The following is a 21246-nucleotide window of genomic DNA, read 5'->3' as shown; positions in this document are numbered from 1 at the left end:
AAGCACAGTAGTCTAGGGCTATATTACCATTCGACACATAGAGGGGGGGTGCACCGTTCCCGGATGTACTGCAATACCGGGTCGATGCGTGGAGTGGACGGAGCAAGCCCCTATTCCATCTCCCTGTTCCAAAAATCAATTTAATATATGGTCCCCGGGTAGGGGACGTATCAGATATTAAACTGATAAGAACAGATACTACACTTGATCTTAGCCAAAAGGCCGAGAAGCGATACCTTCCTCCACCTTTAGCAAAGGACTGTATTTGCCGTCTTAAACTTCACGTTTAGAGTCCTTACAATAACCTACACAGTTACATCAGAGAGGATGCCCAGATACCTGCACTTTCACGTTCCATTACTTAGAAAGTTTGAAAATCCTTACCGATTGCTGCTAGATGGACATTTAGAGCAATATTTTAAATGAGGCGTTACACAATGCATCGCTTGAACCAATCACAAACGAGTAAGAAGAAACATGATTTCACGATATGTTTTAAAGGAGCGTTTACATAGATTGTCTGTGCGTTTAAGCATGAGAAGCACACGCGTCAGATAGTTACTGTTGTAAATGGCTTTGGTCTCGGATTTAAGGTTTAATTTTTATTTTAAAAATGCCATCCCTCCACCCAGTGGATAAAAGTGGTATGGCATAGGCTACAACATTGGCTGAGCTCCTCAGTCCTCACGATAAACTTATTCTACTGAATTGGCTCTTTATATGAATTCTAATACAGTAGAATCTAAAATGTATCTGACATGAGACAAATTGGAAATTGGAAAGACACAGTCTACCAAAATAATGCAGGCCTATACCCTGGAATAAGCGTGACATCATGGTCAACACCAGCAGCCAGAGTCTGGCTTTCTACTGTGAAAAACATAAGCAAGGGGTGCTGCATATCCTTCAGGAACAAGCATTGCAATGTTAACTAGTAGGCTATAGACCAATTTATGGTTCTGCGTCAAATCGACCATTGCAGAACTTTAAAAACGAGATACAAGAGACAAACAAATAGGCTACTGAAAACAGACCAAGGAAAACCTGTGAAGTCAGTTTGTAACTATTTTTCTCTCACTCCCTTACACTCACACACTTAATCTAATAGATACAAGATACAAGGACGTTTATTGTCACATGCATATAGTTACTGGATGTAAGAAATGCAGTGAAATTATGTCTGGTGTCAGCCTATTTGTGCATTTATGGGGGGGGGGGGGGGGTAGTAGATTAAGTGGCAAGGGCTGCATAAGAAAGGTGGGGGAGGATTGGGATTGGGCACCAACAAGGAGCACCCAAGAGAGGAGCACCCACTTAATCTAATGCGCAAAATGGACTGTTTCCACAACAACCACCGTTTCCTTGTTTAATTAATTTCATTTAATAACACTTTGGCTACACAATAACTTAAGTTTCTCCAATATTTCATAGCGGTGAATAAGTTACAATCCTCCACTGAGCAGGCTGGCCACAAAATGTCAGATTTCTAGCCTTGCTATCTAGTATCTTGTTCAGAAAAGATTGCACTCAAAATAGGTCAAACTGTCAGGCTAGGCTACATTATAATGTCAACGCGATCGTCATTTAAGCCATTTCCTACAAATATGCCTAGGCCACCAAGTAAGAAGCCGGTGTTATATGGCAACTGGCTTCCGTGTTAACTGGCTGCGTTGATGACGTTTCATGATTGATGACGAGTCTTTGACAGATGTGGCCGCTTGCAGATTTGTCACTTTCTGATATACTAGCGACGCACACAAATATGCATGACATGTTTAAAAGTCAAAAATGTATGTAGTACTACATGCACTGGACCATGAATATGCCACCCAAAAAACAAACACCTAAATAGCATAAATTAACTTCACATGGGTATCGAACCACGAATAAATTGACCTGTTTGCTTGTTAATCAGTAGGGTTGCCACCTGTCCAGGATTTTCCTGATTGTCCAGGATTGTCATGGTCTGTCCAGGAAAATAAAAATAAAAATCCTGGACACTAAATGTCCCGGATTTTTGTACATGATGCGCAAAATGTGTATTTCAATTGAAGCGTGGCTACGTCCATAAACGTATGCACAGCCTTATTGGCTCTACAAAAATGACGTAGCATAACATGGGTGGTGGTGGTGGGGGCACGCACCGTGGAGGTTCATTAGAAATGGTAAGGTGGAGACGGAGAGTGTGTGGGACAAGGAGAGACAGAGAACGGAAAGTGTATTCCACATAAGCAAAAAAGCAGAACCTAATTATGTATTCCTTTTCTCAATACTGCCCCAGGTGTCCACAACTAAAAACTGTTGAAAATATAACAAAATAATAAAGGTCTGCTATTAAATAAAGCAATTAACTAAACAAATAACTAGAAATTGCCATTCTTACTCATTTTAGCTATACAATTGTCGCTTAGAATGACAGTTTTTATCTTGGGTTAAATGTTCGAAAGGCGCCGTTGCTTACAAACAAAAGGGTCGATTGGATGGTCAAAATGTCCAGGATTTTTGTCAGACACAGGTGGCAACCCTATTAATCAGACGTCTATCAACTTGCGCCACGAGCCAACTGACAGCACTCACACTTGACACTGACACTTGACAAATCTGCAAGCGGCCACATCTGTCAAACAAACGTCATCACTCGTTAAACGTCACCAACGCAGCCAGTTAACATGGGTGCCAGTTGCCATGTAACACCGGAATCTTCCCTGACCTTCAAACCCTCCGGTCAACATGGCGTCCACGTTGAACATTTTCAGACAGCCACCCGAAGTTCCCGATAAGCCACTCCGGGTCGGCTTTTGTCTGATATTACGCATGGGCAGTTTGAGTGTATATCTTGCCAATTTGGAAGAGGCAAAAATCGGACATGCAATCAGGTGCAAGCCACAGCCGACAGCCAATCTATTCATGTTGGATAGGCCTAGTTCAGATGCTGTACCCACAATAGACTACGTGCACAATGAGACAAACTGTATATGCTGTACAGAAAAGTGGGCATGGGTCCATAATGTTGAAGTCAATGGCTGGCTGTATGATTGGTAACACCTTGGTAGATCATTGTATGCTGATGGTCTGGTCATTCTCTCTCCCAGCAGTGCTGACTTTCAGCAGCTACTGAATATCTGCTCTGAATATGGGTTGAAATATGATGTGTTGTATAATGCCAAAAAGAGTACTGTCTTGATATGTAGGACAAAAGGGGACAGATATCTTTGTTTTCCAGACTTTTATCTGTCAGAACAAGTGATGAGTGTCTAATAAATTAAATATCTAGGTCACTAAATTACAGATCAGTTGGCTGATGATGAGGATGTATAGGCCTACAGGCAGCGTTGCATATTATATGCCCAAGCTTACCAATGCTGGTAAGAAAATAATTCCACATCATGAGCACGGATGACGTCAAAATTAGCCTATTGCACTCCTTTGTATAGCTACGGCTCCCTTATGGACTAAGTAAAAAAAAGGGCAAGCATGCAGAAGCTAAAGGTTGCTTATAATGACTGTATGAGGATACAGCTCAAGAGGGTGCTCTACTGCAAGTGACCTGTTTTACAATGCAGGGGTCAGCACCTTCCAGGCATTATTGAGGAGTCTGATCTACAAATTCATTCGTCGCCTGAACGTCTCCCTGAGCAGCAAAAACTAGGTTTAGTGCCATACGATACCAATCATCACTATGGAAACACTGGTATAAGTGTCTTTTATATGCAGTGTTTCTTTTTTACTTTTCTGTATGTTTATCTTTGTCTTTTTAATGTATGTTGTATGTCATGTCTGTGTCTTCTGAATGAACCTTGAGTTGGACTACTTTTTGCACCTTCACCATGACACTCACTCTCTTGAGCACCTTACCATGCACACATAACTAAAGGACTACTGTTGGACTACTTTTTGCACCTTCACCATGACACTCACTCTCTTGAGCACCTCACCATGCACACAGAACTACAGGCCCTGTCACTACAAGCGTCTCATGCTTGATCACCCTCAAGCACACTGGATTTTTTACATTTAATTTATATAGTATATTTAGTATTTAGTTTTGTTAGTTTTTCTTATCTCCTACTGTCTCTATTGTACAGTGGAGTTTGGTTATATGTTTATACTTATATTTATGCTGTAAGTGCATGTTGTGTGTGATGTCTGTATGCTACTGAGACCCCCTGAATTTCCCCATGGGGGATCAATAAAGTATCGATCTATCTATCTCTAGTCTGGAAATAAGGATGAGGATGATGTTGTTGATGATTTTGCAGTGAGTGACCTCGAAGCCCCAGGTGATGATTTCAACGGTGAACATGACATCAGAGGTTTTTGGAGTTCAGTTCACCTGGATATGATATGCAGGGGATTAGTGAGATATGGTCAATACTTTATATATCTCATTGTACTTTTCTGCTTTTTTGCAATTCTGTTTAGATGGAAACGTGGGAGTAGTCCAGTAATTTTAAGCCAAAATAGGGGTCAACGTTAAACAAATTGCAAAAGAAGAAAACAAAACTGATTTTGTATCCTCAATATGTCCTGAGTAAGGGTAAATAGCCCCGAAGAATCCCAATAGGGGAAAGTTTAGAAAAAGACCTAAATATACCCTATTCATGCGCCTATACAGTATTTTTCTCACGCAAATAGGGGAAAAAAATTAACCTTCACATATCACCATGAAAATTACTGAGTTGATTACTTACATCAAGACAAACAAAAAATGTATTAAGTTTTTTTTTAAATTGTTTGTTAACATGGGCAATCAGGGCATAATGTAATTATAGCTAGGCAAAGGTCTGACCAAAACTAATTGCAACATTTGACAAACAAATTGTCCAAGGCATGGAGGAAGATAATACATGTCTTAACTGGTATTATATCTCATCTAGAGGGTATATGCTTTTACAAAATACATAGTTTAGGGTGTTTGATCTGGACAGGCCAAAATGTATCCACTTTACACTAGATTCGCCTTTACAGAATAGAGGGCAATGTATTGTGCATGGCATGGAGGAAGATGGGAAATGTCTTAAATGGTGTTATATCTCCTCTAGAGGATATGCTTTCAGAAATATATAGTTTAGGGTGTTTAATCGGTTTATGCTTTCAGAAATATATAGTTTAGGGTGTTTAATCGGTTTCCCTTAATAGTGCAGGCCAAAATGCAGCTGTTCACTTGATTCACCTATACAGAATAGAGGAGTATGTGTTATGCATGGTATGGAGGAAGATGGGAAATGTCTTAAATAATAATATAATAATAATAACATTTATTTATATAGCACTTTTCAAGCACAAAGCACAAAGTGCTCTACAGACAAACAAACAAACAAAACAAATCAAAAAAAAAAAAAAAACAATAGTAATGATAACAACAATAATAATAATAATAGTACTAATAATAATAATAATAAAAATAATAAAATAGTAAACTACCAAACTACAAACACAAACTTAACTAAATATATATTTAAAAAAAATAGAAAAGGTATACAGTATAGTACCCAAGACAAAATAAACAAACAGAAATGATAATAATGATAATAAATTAGCAGAGACATGAGTGGAATCATTCACTATTTAAGGAAAGCAATTTTATATAAGTAGGTCTTTAGACTAGATTTGAAAACAGCCACAGATGGTGCAGATTTGATGTTATAAGGGAGGCTGTTCCAAAGCTTGGGTGCTCTAACTGCAAATGATCGGTCACCCCTAGTTGACAGTTTACTTTCTGGAACAACTAAAAGTCCCAGGCTGGAGGATCTGAGGGGCCAAGCTGGACAGTAGGGGGTTAATAAATCTGTTAAATAGTCAGGTGCCAAACCATGTAATGCTTTATAGGTAATAAGGAGGATTTTAAAATGAATCCTAAAACTCACTGGCAACCAGTGAAGATTGGCCAGAACTGGGGTGATGTGTTCCCTAAATTTAGACTTTGTCAAAAGTCTGGCTGCTGAATTCTGAACAGTTTGTAAACGAGAGATGGAATGACGATTTAAACAGGTGAATAAGGCGTTGCAGTAATCAAGTCTAGATGAGACAAATGCATGTATAATTCTCTCTGTGTCCTTTAAAGAAAGCATTGATCTGATTTTGGAAATGTTTCTCAGTTGATAATAACAGGACTGCACAAGGAGTTTTACATGTTGGTCAAATTTTAAATCTGTATCAAATAAAACCCCTAAGTTTCTAGAAGTAGTCTTGTTATTTGAGGCTAAATTTCCAAGAAAAGTCTTAGCTTGATTATAGACTTTGTCAGGGCCAATGAAAAGGACTTCTGTTTTGTCAGAGTTAAGCTGTAGGAAATTCTGAGACATCCAGTCTTTCACATCAGCTATGCAATCCTGCAGTACAGTTAGCTTGTTAAGCATGTTTGGTTTGACTGAGAGGTACAGCTGTGTGTCATCAGCATAGCAGTGAAATGATATGTTATGGCGGCGAATTATGTGGCCTAGAGGTAACATATACAGGGAAAACAATATTGGTCCTAAAATTTAACCTTGGGGAACACCGCAAGTAATAGCTGAGGTAGAGGAAGTACAATTACCTATTGAAACAAAAAATGTCCTGTTGGACAAATAGGATATGAACCAGTCCAAAGCAGGACCCGTTATGCCAACCCATTCTCTTAGTCTTCTAATTAAAATAGCATGATCAATGGTATCAAAAGCAGCGGTGAGATCCAGCAACACCAAAACAGAGTGCTCACCAGAATCAGCTGCCATTAGTAGATCATTGGTTACCCTGATAAGAGCAGTTTCAGTGCTATGCATAGGACGAAAACCTGACTGAAATTTCTCCAGGATGCTATTGCCCTTTAACACTTCAGAAAGTTGCATCAAGACCACCTTTTCCAGAATTTTGGAGATAAAGGGCAATTTAGAGATTGGACGAAAGTTTTTTAGAATGGAAGGATCAAAGCCAGGTTTTTTTAGGAGGGGCTGGACACTGGCTGTCTTGAAAAGGTCAGGGACACACCCTGAGGAAAGATAATTATTTAAGATTGATAGCAGACTAGGGCCTATAGCACTAAACACTTTTTTGAGAAGAGTGGCTGGTAAAATGTCTAAAGGACTAGATGAAGGATTCATTGCTGCAACAATGTCAGTGAGAGTCTGTATAGAGATAGGTCTAAAACAGCTCAGGTTATTAGGGCAAGAAGGGGAGCATGGAACATTAGCAAGAGACATCGGAGATGGGATATTTGACCTAATATTAACAATCTTATCAATAAAAAATGATAAAAACTTTTCACACTCATCAGCAGAGGATGCCAATACAGTGGCAGGAGTAGGATTCAGGAGGCGATCAATAGTATTGAACAGGAATCTAGAATTGTTTCGATTGTTAGCAATAAGGTTTGAAAAATACTGTGATCTGCATCTTTGACTGCTTTGTTAAAGGAGGAAGTTAGTTCTTTCAAATGTTGGTAATGAACCAGAAGCTTAGTGGCTTTCCATTTGCGTTCAGTTTTCCTACACAGTCTTTTGAGGCTACGTATTTCATTAGTGATCCAGGGAGATTTGTTAACAATAGGTTTCCTTTTAGTTTTAAGAGGAGCTACAGTATCTATGGTGGTGCATAACTCATTAAATGTGTTAAGCATGTCATCTGTATCTTGTAACCCACCAGCATCAGGCATGTATCACTAAGTTTGTTAAACAAAGAAGAGAAATGACAGGCAGTGTGATCATTGAAACTGCGAAAACTAACAATATGTGTGCGAGGTGCAACAGCAACTGGGAGAACACTGTCAAAGATGACACAGTGGTCTGACACCAATAGGTCTTTCACTAAAACATTGTTCAGCTCTAAGCCAAGAGAAAAAACTAAATCTAAAGTATGCCCATGTTTGTGAGTTGGTTCTAACACATGCTGTAGTAAATAAAAAGATTCTATAATATTAGAGAATTCAGCTGAGTAACAATTTGTGGAATCATCAACATGAATATTAAAATCTCCAACAATAATAATCATAGTTGAGAATGACAGAAGATAAAAAAATCTGAGAATTCCATTAAAAATGCTGCCATGCAATGTTTAGGGGGTCGATAAACAACAATGCAGAGCACAGGGACATCACAGATTAATTTGAACATAAAAACCTCAGCAATCTTAAATGGTGTTATATCTCCTCTAGAGGGTATATGCTTTCAGAAAATATATAGTTTAGGGAGTCACCTTTTTGGAGGCTAACTGCAGTTATCCCATCTGCACCCTTCTGGTCAAAAAAATTCACTCTTGGAAAATAAAAGAATGTTCCTCAACAATGCAAGATTCTAAAATTCTATGTTAAGTTAGATGGGGTCTGGATGGGGTAAGATATTCTTTAGAATGTGTATTCTACAACATTCTAATTACAGTTTTGTCAGTATTTGCTGAAGAATAATGCATAAACAACCCTCATTTTAACATATTTCCACCAACTGGATTTTCATGGTCTTTTACTATGGTGTTTAGATCACCAATTGAAATATAAAAATGTGAAAATAAATTCTGTTGCAATTAGTTTTGGGTTAGACCTTACCTTGCTTGGACTATTAGCTCTGTTGTGGTAAATTAGCTATACGTAATTACATTATGCCCTGTTTGCCCATGTTAACAAACAATTTCAAAAAACTTGTAATACATTTTTTGTTTGTCTTGATGTAAGTAATCAACTCAGTAATTTTCATGGTGATATGTGAAGGTAATTTTTTTCCCTATTTGCGTGAGAAAAATACTGAATAGGCGCAAGAATAGGGTATATTTGGGTCTTTTTCTAAACTTTCCCCTATTGGGATTCTTCGGGGCTTTTTCCCCCTTACTCAGGATATTATGGATACAAAATCAGTTAAGTTTTCTTCTGTTGCAATTTGTTCAACCTTTTTTCATAAAATGACTGGACTAGAGCTGAACTGGAGTGCATCACTTCAATATCAGACAAAAGGACCCTGAACAAACTAAACATCTTGGACAATGTGTCATCCACTCCACAGAGCTTGACCAGTGGGAGACTATGCTCACATGACACACACCTCATTGAGCACCTTACCACAGCATACTGAATTACAGGGTCAGTCCCTGCCCTGTCGCTGCAAGCGCCTCATGCTTATACATCCTTACTACATTCATGTGGATCCTTGTTTTTTAGCTTTCACTGTTCTTTTTAGTCATTTGGATTTGTTATTTTATCATCCTGTTTATAGTGTATGTTGTGTGTGTCTTTGGCTACTGGGACCTTGAATTTCCCCTTGGGGATCAATCAAGTTTCTATCTATCTAACTGCATTTCGTTGTCTTAGGCTTACTCTGCACAATGCCAATGTTGAATCTAATCTAACGGAATTCTACATGTTCAGTTGGACTAAAAAACAATGTATTACTGTTCTGTACTCTGTACAACAGTACAGTAATACAAGAATAGTAATAATCTGTACAGAATAGTAATAATACTATCTCTGTATTATTTAGATAATTTTGCCTTAAAACAAGCATGCTCAGGTAGCCTAATATTGCATTACAATTAGGCCTACTTTAAATAAAAGCAATTAAAACCGTTTATATTTATGAATATTCCCACTGGTACTTTTGAAGTAAACTTAGACAGTAAAAAAAGACTTGAATCAGACATTTCTGAAAAAAAAAAAAAAAACGTTGTTTACCGGAAGCGGAAGTTATCACTCAGGGCGATATATCATGGAAGCTGGGTAGCAATCCAACACAACCTTCTGTAAAAAATAAAGTCGTGAGATGGGTGTGTTGGCCTAAAGCATGGCAGGGCGTCTCAGTAATTTCCACGACAACATGTAAAACAAGGGCATTTTTCATTTTTGACTTGACAACATGAATGACATTATGGAAGAACAAGAAAGGGATACTCTTCTGGTCGTCCCCGAGTCTCAAGTTATGCCTGTAAGTAAAGTATCGTTAGCTAAATAGTAGAACTATCATGCTAGCATCGTAGCCCCCGCCCGTCTATTTAGAAATTCTGTACCAGCACGTTAACTGCAGATAACCAGCTAAAACCACCATCGCTATCGACAATACAGTTAATTCTACTACCTACAATGAATTGAAGTTCACAGAGAAATGCTTTATGTCATTGGTTCCTTCACATTTACTCGTAAGATAGCGCTAGCTTCGTAAAGCTAGTGTCTGTTTTCTCTGCAAGTAGAACGTTAACGTGGCTCTGTCATAACAATCAGTTTATTTAAGCGCTATCCTTAACGTTATTTGCTTAACGTTACATTTCACCTTGATCGTTGTGTTTAACTTTTCTCATTTGACATTAGCACAGTAATGTTATCGACAGGCTATGCTATAATTGCATAATCAACGAAAACACCCAATGTTATGCCACGATTCACACCAATTAACGTTGACGTAGAGCACCGTTTGTTGACTCGTCGGTTCGATGATTCGGGTGGATTGAAGTGGATACTATTTACGTTCCACTAACGTCTAATCTAACTTCAAGTAACGATGGCACACTGATTTCAGTGCAATGTAGGAATGCTTATCTTTTCCTGATTTATGTTTAGAACAGGCGAGTCTGAATAGTGATGGTTAGTAGGGTTGCCCCCTTCACTGTTAAACGCTTTGGGTGTTTTGAAAAGCGTTGTATAAATGCAAGTTGTTGTTGTAATTGCAGGCTTATCTGTGCTCAGTGACGATGCCTAGAGGGTCTTATGACCTTAAATGCAATTGCATTGATTGTGAACGTAAACAGAGAGACACTGTCTTGCTCGCAGAGCAATGTGCATGTTCTGTCATGACAATCTCAGAATTGAATGAAATTCTGTTTAGCCAAGGTGTTTGCACAGAGATTTACCAGCACATGTCACAAAGTTATGTCAGCATTGATAATATATTTTGTTTTCGACCTTTTTTAATCTGACAAACCAAATAGTGACAGGCTGTTATGTGTGGATATGGGCTTTGGTGTTTGTTTAGGGATTTGTTTTTATTGTTCTGAGAAATGCAACAATTGTGAACTCTTAAGTGCCCCCAAAACCCAAATCGCAGCTGTCCTACTGTTGGTTGAATTGCTAATTGTATGAATGAATAGATTTAGTATGCAGAGAGAGCTATCACTCCATTGGCTGTACTATGTTAGTTGGTAATTTAGCCTTGCCATCTATTAAAAAGGGAGACTTCACTCTGCTCCTTGACCAGCCTGGCTTCAACAGATCTAGTCTCCAGTTAAGAGTGACCGTTTTTTCCACTGTTGGAAACGTAACTCTCAGAATCAGGATAATCAGGAAATCAAGATAAGACCTATTGATCAAATAAGAATGTTCATCAGAGTTTGATCAAATGAACCCCTTACTTGTCGTAAAGACCATACCCAATTAAACACTTAGTAGCCGAGTATGTGTATGAAATCTAAACGTGTTTGATATGGGCAGTGACTAAATTGGGGAAGGCTACCTTGATAATCAGTAATAGAGTTGCGTTGGACACCCATTTCATAAGCTGTAGGCCTAGTTTGTGGGTACTGAGTAGAACTACAACTCATTGGACGAGCACACCAGAGAAGCAGGAAGAGGCAGACAGGACACTGATTCAGCATCCGCATACTTTAATCACCAAGTACTTGTGACTTGGCAGGAACTGTGACAGTGGCAATTTAGTGATTGCCTGGCAACCAAAACAAGAGTTCTTCGTTCAAGGCTTCCCCTGGCATGATGTCAACATGTGCTTGAGCAAAACAGTCTATCCTGAACCACCCAAAACAGTTGGGTGGATACCTGTATGTGATTCCGGGTGGGTAGTAGAGTGTTACTTGTAGCATATGAGTAAAAGAAATATGAGTAAGCTTACTTCTCAAATAGTACACTTCTACCTTTACTTGCATAGGGATGTAACGATATGACAATTTAACCCCACGGTTAAAGTGACCAAAATTATCACAGTTTTCGGTATTATCGCAGTATTTAAAAAAAAAAATGTGTTCAATATGTTCAGAAAGCACTGATAAACACAACCTTTAATAGTTTCAAAAAGTGTGACTGTATTTATTATATTACAAAAATGTAGGCAAATCCTTATCAAAAGTGCAACTTTTAACCAGGGACGCTGGAACTCATTTTCACCTGAGGGTACTGAGGTGCTGAGGAGGGATAAAAAATGTTTACAGAGTAGATGTGATTCCTTTATTCTGGTGCATTTTAAAGTGGCCTACGGCTACTGGAGAAGGGCATATTTTGTACTAGGCTTATGGCAAAAGCAGGCTCGGATGAAGCTGGGATAATTATGATATTTGAAATTAATTAATTGTTATTGTCAACATTTTTATTGTGGTTTGCTGTTACACCGGTAGTTGTTACATCCCTATTTGAGCAAGTCAATTACTTTCTACTAAACTGTTACCATTGGCCCTATGGCTACATCCACACACGGTTGCATTTTTGTTTATAAATGTTGCTTAATTTCTTCTTAGTCCACTTGCATGTATGCAATTTCAGAATCGTGTCTACACGGAACACCTGTTGAGGAGACGCCTGAAGCGCGGATCACATGACCATTCACACAAATCATATGACCATTCACACAGTGTAAAATGCAGAATTTAACTGCACTACAGATGCTACCAGTAAAGCTTGTATTTCGGTCTCCATGTTGCACACGGCACTGGCAGACTAGTCGTGGAAGTCAAAGTGAGTAAAGGAACATCAGACTTACATGCCTAGGAAGGGAACATGGGTTTCTACCTCATCGCTTTCAGAAACTTCAGGGGGCACAACACCAATGCAATGATAACTGACAGACAGCAGCTGAGAGCAAGTTCATAATCTCACCTGCACTAGGCATACTAGAAACCCTCTCACTCTCACACACACACACACACACACACACACTCACACACTCATACACTCATACACACACACACACACTCTGTGAAGCTTGCACGTAACTACATACCAGAGCTCATACCAGTACCATTTCCACAGGTCATTCCTCTCAGAAAACAAGCCTGTTGTTATGTTATGGTTACGCTTTTGTCCAAAGTGACATACAAATACAAAACAAAATAATACTTCAATTTAACAGGGAAAAAATGAACATGTTGTTCAGACTATAATAATAAGAATAGCAATAATAAACAACAATGTCAATTCAATCAATCGCCTAATGAAATAAACAATGAAAATGAGGGGAAAATGGCAATAATGAACAATAATGTCCATTCAATCAATAATATAATAACAAAAACAATAGCATGGTAAGACTACATTGTGTGCAACCAAATTTGTTTGTGGTGATGTGTTTTGGTTAGGTTGGGGGGTAGGAGGGGTGTTGTATCTGTATCTGTATTTGAGTTTGTCTGTATTCAAAAAATAAAAAACTGTTATTCACAAAAAAAATGGAATAACCTAAATGTGGTGGAATCTGGGAAAACCCATCAAATGGGGAAATTTCGCCAACTTAAGATTCTGATACCATCTGGTATCCAAGATGTTGCTAGCGGACGATATCCAGGATGGTGCTAGGATGGTATCAGAATCGTAAGTTGGTCACATTTCACCTGAGAGGGATGAAATGATCAAGGATTTTTGATTTCACCATGTGATTGGATTTCCCAGATCCCATCACAAATGGGGGCAGCCGTGGCCTACTGGTTAGCACTTCGGACTTGTAACCGGAGGGCTGCCGGTTCGAACCCCGACCAGTAGGCACGGCTGAAGTGCCCTTGAGCAAGGCACCTAACCCAGGGTTCCCACGGGTCCTTGAAATCCTTGAAAGTTTGTGAATCTGAAAAAAATAATTCAAGGCCCTTGAAAGTTTTTGAAAAGAGACATAAATAAATGGAGGTCCTTGAAAGTCCTTGAATTTCTTTTTGAGGAAAAAAAATCCATACAATTACGTACAATTCCGCTTATTAACATGTACACGGCCAGCATGATTTCTGCGTGTTTCCCGCGTGTAGTGTTTGTTGCCCAAATATTTAATTTAACATTCTGATGAATAAACCGACAGGTTCATGGTAACGAGTTTAACTTGTTTAGGACAAGTTTATTTCAGCTCAGTTTTATGCAAAATACAAACATGAAAAATAGAATATGCATACTAGGCATGGGCCAAATGATTCTATTCCGGGAATCAGTTCTTTCAGTTCACTTCACCTTCACAAATCGTTCGTTTGATTCGTTCTTTCAGTTCTTTCTTCCTTAAGTCAAAATATGCTTTAGAGCACCGTCTTGGTTGTCTTAAGTCAAATATCCTTTAAAACACCGTCTCATATGGTGTGTTACATCATTTATGTAAATATCAAGCTTAATATTAAGCACATAAGTGCCTTTTTTCATAAATATACTGAATGGAATTCAGTAAGAATCATATGGCGTTTTTCCAAGTTCTAGCGCTGGCAGGCAGGCACGTTAGTAAAGCCAGGCCGATCATTGCTACCTGCTGTAGTACTCTCATTCACGTTTTAGACTCAATCGCGATATACGGTTGAGGGAGATGAAGCTTTGTTCGTTTGTATCTTTTATTACGTGACCATATTTTTGTATGTTAAAAAGAACCAGTTCTCTTGTTTTGGGAATCAGTTCTCGTCGTTCACCTTCGGGATTCGTTCTTTCTGACCGAATCAGTCGCGAACTGCTCATGCCTAATGCCTACCATCTGTCATATGACCAAAAATAAAAGAAAACTGCGACAAGGTATCCTTGGTCTGTTGAGGTAACATGGTTTAACCATGCCCACACTTGAAATTTATCGACACATTAGGTCCTTGAATTTAAGGATATTGGGCCTGGAAAGTCCTTGAAAGGTCCTTGAATTTGATCTTAACCAAGGTGTGTGGGGACCCTGCTAACCCCTCACTGCTCCCCGAGCGCCGCTGTTGATGCAGGCAGCTCACTGCGCCGGGATTAGTGTGTGCTTCGCCTCACTGTGTGTACACTGTGCTGTGTGTGTTTCACTAATTCACGGATTGGGATAAATGTAGAGACCAAATTTCCCTCACAGGATCAAAAGAGTATATATACTTATACTATACTATACTTATACTTATACTTATAAATGGTAACTTGTACTGTTAGTACTTTATGAACTAGGTAATTTTTTGCTTTTACTGAAGTAGTCAGACAGATTCTGTGTGCTTAAGGATATAGCCTAGTGGTTAATAGTAAATGGTGTTGAATGAATTAAGTTAAAGACATGCGGTCCATCGCTCTCTCTCCGACACTTCTAGGACACGGGCAACAGTAGACCCAGGGCACCAGAAGTGGGTATCCGGCCTATAGAGAAGAGAGGGCCCTACATCATGTCCAAAGCCCCGGCCATCCACATGAAACTGCGTGAGTGAGGGAGCGAGAGGAGTGTGCAGTTTGTTAGACTCAGAAGAAGCCTCCCAAACTGTGTCCTGTATGTCTAAATGGCAACTTAAAATGCTTTTCAGCTAGCCCACTGAACACCACAGTGTTTGTCTGGTTAAGCATGTTGACGGTGAAAAGTATTTTTTTCCATTGATGCCACATGACCTAATCAATAAAAGATCCATATTGATTTACAGTTCATAAAATGTATTAACATGATATTTCCTTGTCAAGGAATGCATTTATTTTGTATTTCCTTGATATGTAGACAGAATCATAAATTCAGCTACACTAATTCTCAGTAAGGTTCTTGACTCTTCACCATCCTCTTGTGTTATTGTATTTATTCTGTCCATTTGTCGTGTATGTGGCTGGTTGACCCTGTAGAGAAGCACAGAGAGATGGCCCGGAAAGCCCTAAAGAAGAAAGGCTTCACCTCCGCAGGGCCGGTTATTCAGCAGCCCAGGCATGGAGTCAAAAAGTAAGCGGTCATCATTTCGTCAAGAGTGGGTCTCGGCCTACCTGGACTGCTTTCCCTAAAAGTGTCGTTGAGCAAGCATGTTTGTAATTGATGAGAGGGCATGTTCAGAGTATTATTTAAGTATGGTAGTTGTTCATGGGTGCCTTCAGAAAACCCACTCCTGCAAAATAGTTTGAACATGCGTGTATGTTTGTCAGGTTTAGCAATAATGAAGAATGAAGTGAAAGATTTGCATTCCTTAAACAAAGAATTTTTGTAGAAGGCGATGACAATCAGCTTTGTTCTCAGATAGGCTTTCAGCTCTTCCAAAGGAATAGGCTGACCAAAACCTTTGATAGATTTTGTTTCTGTGTAAACATTACATAATCTGCAGTTGGAATTTATATTTTATGGGTTTTAAGTTTTAATACCACAGTTTTTTTTTTCCCGTTTTGTACTACACTACACTTAAATACTCTATTCTCTTCTATACTATTCCATTGTATACTTGTAGACGGTCATCTGTGTTTCTGCCTGAAGGAGGGTCATTTTGTATTCTTTGTTTTTTCCTGTAGAAGTGTCAAGTTCAACAAGGGCTATGCAGCCCTGAGCCAGCATGCAGACGAGACCCTGGTGTCTTTGGACTCTGACAGGTACGGACCTAATGATGGCTGGTGAAGCATTGTCCTGTCTGTTGAATCCATACTCAGGAAGGGCCTGCACACAAAGCAAAGTTATTAATGTATTATTAATTATCTAGATATGCAGTTCATTAATGTCATTCACATGAAAAGTGTGTCTTTGTTGCAGTAAATCTCCTCTCCAAAACACGTGGTTCTAGCTCATTTCCTCTAAAGTGCAAAAGGTGTCATTTGAATTTCCATCACACCACAAGTCAGCTTGTAGGCTTGTGTGAGGTAGTCACACAATCACACAGTCCAATGTTAAACCTGCCTTGTGTCTGCTTGCAGTGATGTGGAGTTGGAGTCCCAGTACTCGTCTGGATATTCTTCTGCTGAGGTGAATCAATGGAGGAAGAGCAATTACTGTCACAATGCACACACCGCACTAAAGCTTCATTCACACTACGGTGCCACTGTTTTGCACAGCTATTCAGTGCAATTACTGCATAGTCTCAGTAACCCATGATGTCATTAAACCATTTTGAGAAGGAATTGATCCCTGCTTTGATGCAGTGGGAGACAATAGGTTATGACCCGCACAGATGCCTTAGTGCCGTCCGGTTTATAATTGTTTCAGTTGTCAGCAGGGATTTGTTCAGATATTCAGCACTTTTGTTGCAAGACTGTTCCAAGAACTAGTCTGTTAATCTTAGGTTTTGGTCATTTCTCTGTCGACATTTATGTTTACCCCCCCCCCCCCCCCCGCCCTCCTTTTTTTGCATACATACACACACACACACACACACACTGGCCACTTTCTACCCCTTTTCTGTCTCACTCTCTCTCCCACTCTCTCTTTCTTTCTCTTTCTTTCTCTCTCTCACGCACACACACATTCTTAGGTGCACCCCGATCTGAATCAGCAGCTCCTGAAGGATGGCTACCACTTGGACGAGATGCCGGATGACGAGGACCTGGACCTCATCCCCCCCAAGCCCATGGGCTCGTCTATGTGCTGCTGTGCAGACACCCCCTCCTGCTCTATGCAGTGACCGGACCTCAGACCCACCCCCTTCACCTTTGCCCTCTGTGGTGCAGTCCCATGAGAGGCCAGCAGGGGGCCACGTTACAACACCACCACAGACCTTAGGGCCACCCATGGTACAGGGAAGAGGTGGGGGCACATTTGACCAGCTGTCTAACAGCATGAGCCCCCTATCTCTACGGCCATAGGTGGCCAGGCTCTATTTCTCTCTGCTCGCTCAGTGTGTAGGGTAACAGAGTCGCAATGCAGTGCAATGCAATGCAGTTGACTTGAGCGTATAATGTTATACGGGGACCCACAACTTTGAGGGCATGGGCGTTTTTTTTTTTGTTCTTAAATAGTGTTACTATTCTTTTAAGCTGCAGTGAAAACCAAACATTGCCCCTCGTGTGTGTGTGTGTGTGTGTGTGTGTGTGTGTGTGTGTGTGTGTTTGTGTGTGTGTGTGTGTGTGTGTGGCTTGGAGTGGCATGTGATGGTGCTGACACAGCCCAATGGAAATTCCATACATGTTAGATTTTGGGCCTTTTTTAATTCCTTTCTCCATAAATTACACTCTTTTTGATCTCCTGAGGCATTCCTAACAAGTGTCAATATCCTAGGATCACGCGTCAGCTCTATCTACCCTAGAGCTCCCGTCTTTGCACATGTACTCTCATTAGTTTGTTATTTTTTTTTTTAAATATATTTTTAATGAGCTTTAACATTGGTCAGGAAGTTTTCGCTGTTTCCCACCGGTGAATTAAGGGACTTGAGAGGGCCTGTTCCTCTTCATACAAAGGCTTTAATGGCTATCTTGCTCGCACAAATCCTTATTGTGTGTGAAGACACACACTTACTTTATGTGAGCACTTATCTGAACATTTGTTTGTAGAATGGTGAAGCCATTCAGAGAGAAAGAAGGTCGTTGTGAAGTGGTGACTGTGTTGATCGTCTGTTGCATTGTTGGTGGTTTGCGTTGGTGAGTGTGAGTAGTCTACTGATAGTGGTGAGTCCTCGTTCTGATTCAAGAAATGGTTTTAGGACAGAACAGAGGAACTGTCAAATCAGTACACTCAGTTACTGGTTGGTCATATGTTGCTGCCAGTAGAATTTTTATATTTGAATGAGTTATCCTCAGAGAAATTCTAAGATTTGTCACTACAATTAGTATCTACATACAGCAGATACACGTTTTTATTTGGACTTTTCTTGCCTCATTTTATTTTTGTGTGATTGTTTTAGTCACATTGCTTAAACAAAACCAGTGTTTTGTGAATACTGTGATGTCACGTTCCATTTCAGAGGAGCTAGCGGTCCTTGTTAAGTTTCGATCACACTTAGAACATCCTCTGAAAGAAAGACGGCGAGAAATTCTTTTTGCTTGACACCAGCCTCGCACCTCACGCTGCCTCCTATTGCTTAAAGAACAACTGCCTGTCACAAAGCTTGCCAAAAGTCATGAGAGAATGTTAATGATCAGGAAGCAAGAAAGCAAAAAGCAGGAAGTACTCTGTATTTAAATACAGAATGCAGAAAGTCTTGTCTTGCTAAGGCACAGGGTCACCATCCACTGTTAGTTTGTTTCTCTGATGACAAGAGACCGTTTAGTGTACTTGAGAATTTGTTTGAGAATTGAGAGCTTGATGATTTGGCATTGTACATATATATAGATACATAATGACTGCACTCAGCTGCCTATGTTGAGAGGATTCCGCACACTACTCTGGCCTGGAATAGCTATGCAAACTCACGGGACAGTTTTGTTTCTTTACCTATTATCGAAAATATACCAACTCCTACCAAGTGCGAAATGCAATAACTTGGGATACTATTGTTTTGAGCTAGACCACACTAATCTTTGTATTTATGAATATTTTTTTTGTTATGATAAATAAACACATATAATTATGTTTACCTACAGATTTTCAATCTTATTTTTGACTAAAACCTCTGATGCAGGATTTTTGCTGCATTTGCTATCAATGAGAGAATTTGCTGTAAAGCCAGTGCTCTCAAAGGTATCATGTATCGTCAAGTAACCAGTAAAACTCATTTCACTGACTAATTTCCAAAAGCAAAAGTGTTGAAAGTGAATACGGTACATTTCAATAGTGTTATTGCAACTGACTATTATAGCTGGCTTTCTGTTTTAGTTCTGGCTATTATGAAAAATTGTTTGTGACAAAATTAGATAATTAAAAAGTAAAGGAAGTAAAGCATTACAATATGTTATGAATCAAAATATAAAATAATAGCTTTATATGTTGATTAATTCAAACTCAAATAATGATCTGACAATAGACTACGTGCACAAAAGGCTTATGTGATCATGTAAAAAATATATAAACTAAACCAATATTCACACCATAAGCCATGATACTTTTTTAAATAGTTAAATACTTTTTTAAATGAGTCTGTTTTTGCTTTTTTACCCACCCAATGCCTTATCTCTGCCCAAATGGCATCATCATGCCTGCCTTCCCACTCTCTCTCTTTGGGCCCTTTACTTGATCACATAGAACCATGATAATATAACCACACAAAGGTTTTTGAATATTTGCTAATTTGGCCACAAAATCTGGACTTATTTTTCTATACCAATGCACAAATTTATGTTCATATGATTATAGTTATGGCTTTAATTTGTTCAACCCTCAATGGCCTACAATAGAATAGCATACAAAAATGAGAAAAACAGTATTATTCGACATTATTGTTTATGGCTACAGCCTTGCTGTTTTCACTGTTCGGGCGACTAACTTCATGACTGCCTTGGACTGTGACTGTCATCTCCAGACTGGTTTTTAGCCAATTTGAACTCCTCCACCAAGCTGGTCATTGGCAATCCCAAGATTCCCTTTCCATACAATGCTACAGTACTTAGACAACATGGCGCCCCCAGCCATTTCCTGACTACACTGTGAACAATTCTCTCAAATTCCTCCACCTCTTAAACAACAATTTCATACACAGACAAAAGAGACCTAATACATGGCAAAAGTCCAAACTGTAAGCACCACAACTTCAGCTACCAGATTCTATCGACCTCAACAATGAATTCTCTAAGCTCCGAGACACAGTATGTTATTATATATTATATATCCTGATGAATTATACCACCTACCTAAACTCTTCACTGTCTCCCCCGCCTCCTAATAAATACACTTACATTTGCTAGGTTTCACCTTCATCCTTGCCCATTTCAGTCATTTAACATGGGTCGCAGTCGATGGGTACATGGGGATGCTGTTGTCAGCATCGTCAGGTCATTCATATAGGTTGGAAGGGAGGTAACTGGATGCCATCCCACAGCCTTTCACCTCCAACAACCCATTTTGATGCTCTTATAATTATCTCCGTTGCTATGGTGAAAACCAATGGTGAAATTTTGTACATCCAGCCATGATGCCAACCTCCAAGTGCTACCAGGATGTGTTGTACTGACTTGTAGTGAAGCATAACTGAATGTTCTCAACATATCCCCCTATTCAGTTGCAAAAGGATTGTAGATAATATATAAAATGCTGACAAAATGAACTATTTTATGGAAAATATACGCTCATTTTGAATTTGAGGGCAGCAACACGTCTTAAAATTTCTTGAATTTCCCCTGGGGATCAATAAAGTATCTATCTATCCTATCTATCTATCCTGTCTGTCTGTCCTGTCTGTCTGTCTGTCTGTCTGTCTGTCTGTCTGGACATAGGCAACAGAGGGTTGGGAAAGTTATGTAATGCTAAAGAAACCACAAAAAGAGGAGCTCACAATTAATTAATTGAACTGGGACAGAGACTTTCTAATGAGGAGACAGCACTCAAAACATCCTCCATAGAGATGTATGGCCTA

At 39.3% G+C, this 21246-nt stretch overlaps 1 protein-coding gene and 1 non-coding gene across 2 annotated transcripts; one reads left to right on the top strand and one right to left on the bottom strand.

Moving 5' to 3' along the window:
- Positions 1-43: 43 nt before the first annotated feature.
- Positions 44-234, bottom strand: LOC143126375 (U2 spliceosomal RNA). Its single transcript, XR_012987482.1, has one exon. It is a non-coding gene; the product is annotated as a U2 spliceosomal RNA (small nuclear RNA).
- A 9437-nt stretch (positions 235-9671) lies between these two features.
- On the top strand, positions 9672-19320 carry fam219b (family with sequence similarity 219 member B). Its single transcript, XM_076287466.1, has 6 exons — positions 9672-9881; positions 15169-15274; positions 15680-15773; positions 16328-16405; positions 16724-16772; positions 17278-19320. The coding sequence occupies exons 1-6, from the start codon at positions 9813-9815 to the stop codon at positions 17425-17427; spliced, it is 546 nt and encodes a 181-aa protein (XP_076143581.1). The 5' UTR covers positions 9672-9812; the 3' UTR covers positions 17428-19320.
- The last annotated feature ends 1926 nt before the right edge of the window (positions 19321-21246 follow it).

Source organism: Alosa pseudoharengus, unplaced genomic scaffold (assembly GCF_046254945.1).
Source record: "Alosa pseudoharengus isolate Yale_2024_CS ecotype anadromous, Long Island Sound unplaced genomic scaffold, YU_APseudo_1.1 YU_APseudo_1.1_scf_16, whole genome shotgun sequence".
NCBI lineage: Eukaryota > Metazoa > Chordata > Actinopteri > Clupeiformes > Clupeidae > Alosa > Alosa pseudoharengus.
This window is presented reverse-complemented; position numbering and strand designations above follow the sequence as displayed.

Coding starts and splice junctions, on each gene's coding strand:
- fam219b (XM_076287466.1), top strand. CDS start 9,813: ATGAATGACATTATGGAAGAACAAGAAAGGGATACTCTTCTGGTCGTC. Junction 9,882..15,168: donor CCGAGTCTCAAGTTATGCCT/GTAAGTAAAGTA, acceptor CGACACTTCTAG/GACACGGGCAACAGTAGACC. Junction 16,406..16,723: donor GTGTCTTTGGACTCTGACAG/GTACGGACCTAA, acceptor GTCTGCTTGCAG/TGATGTGGAGTTGGAGTCCC.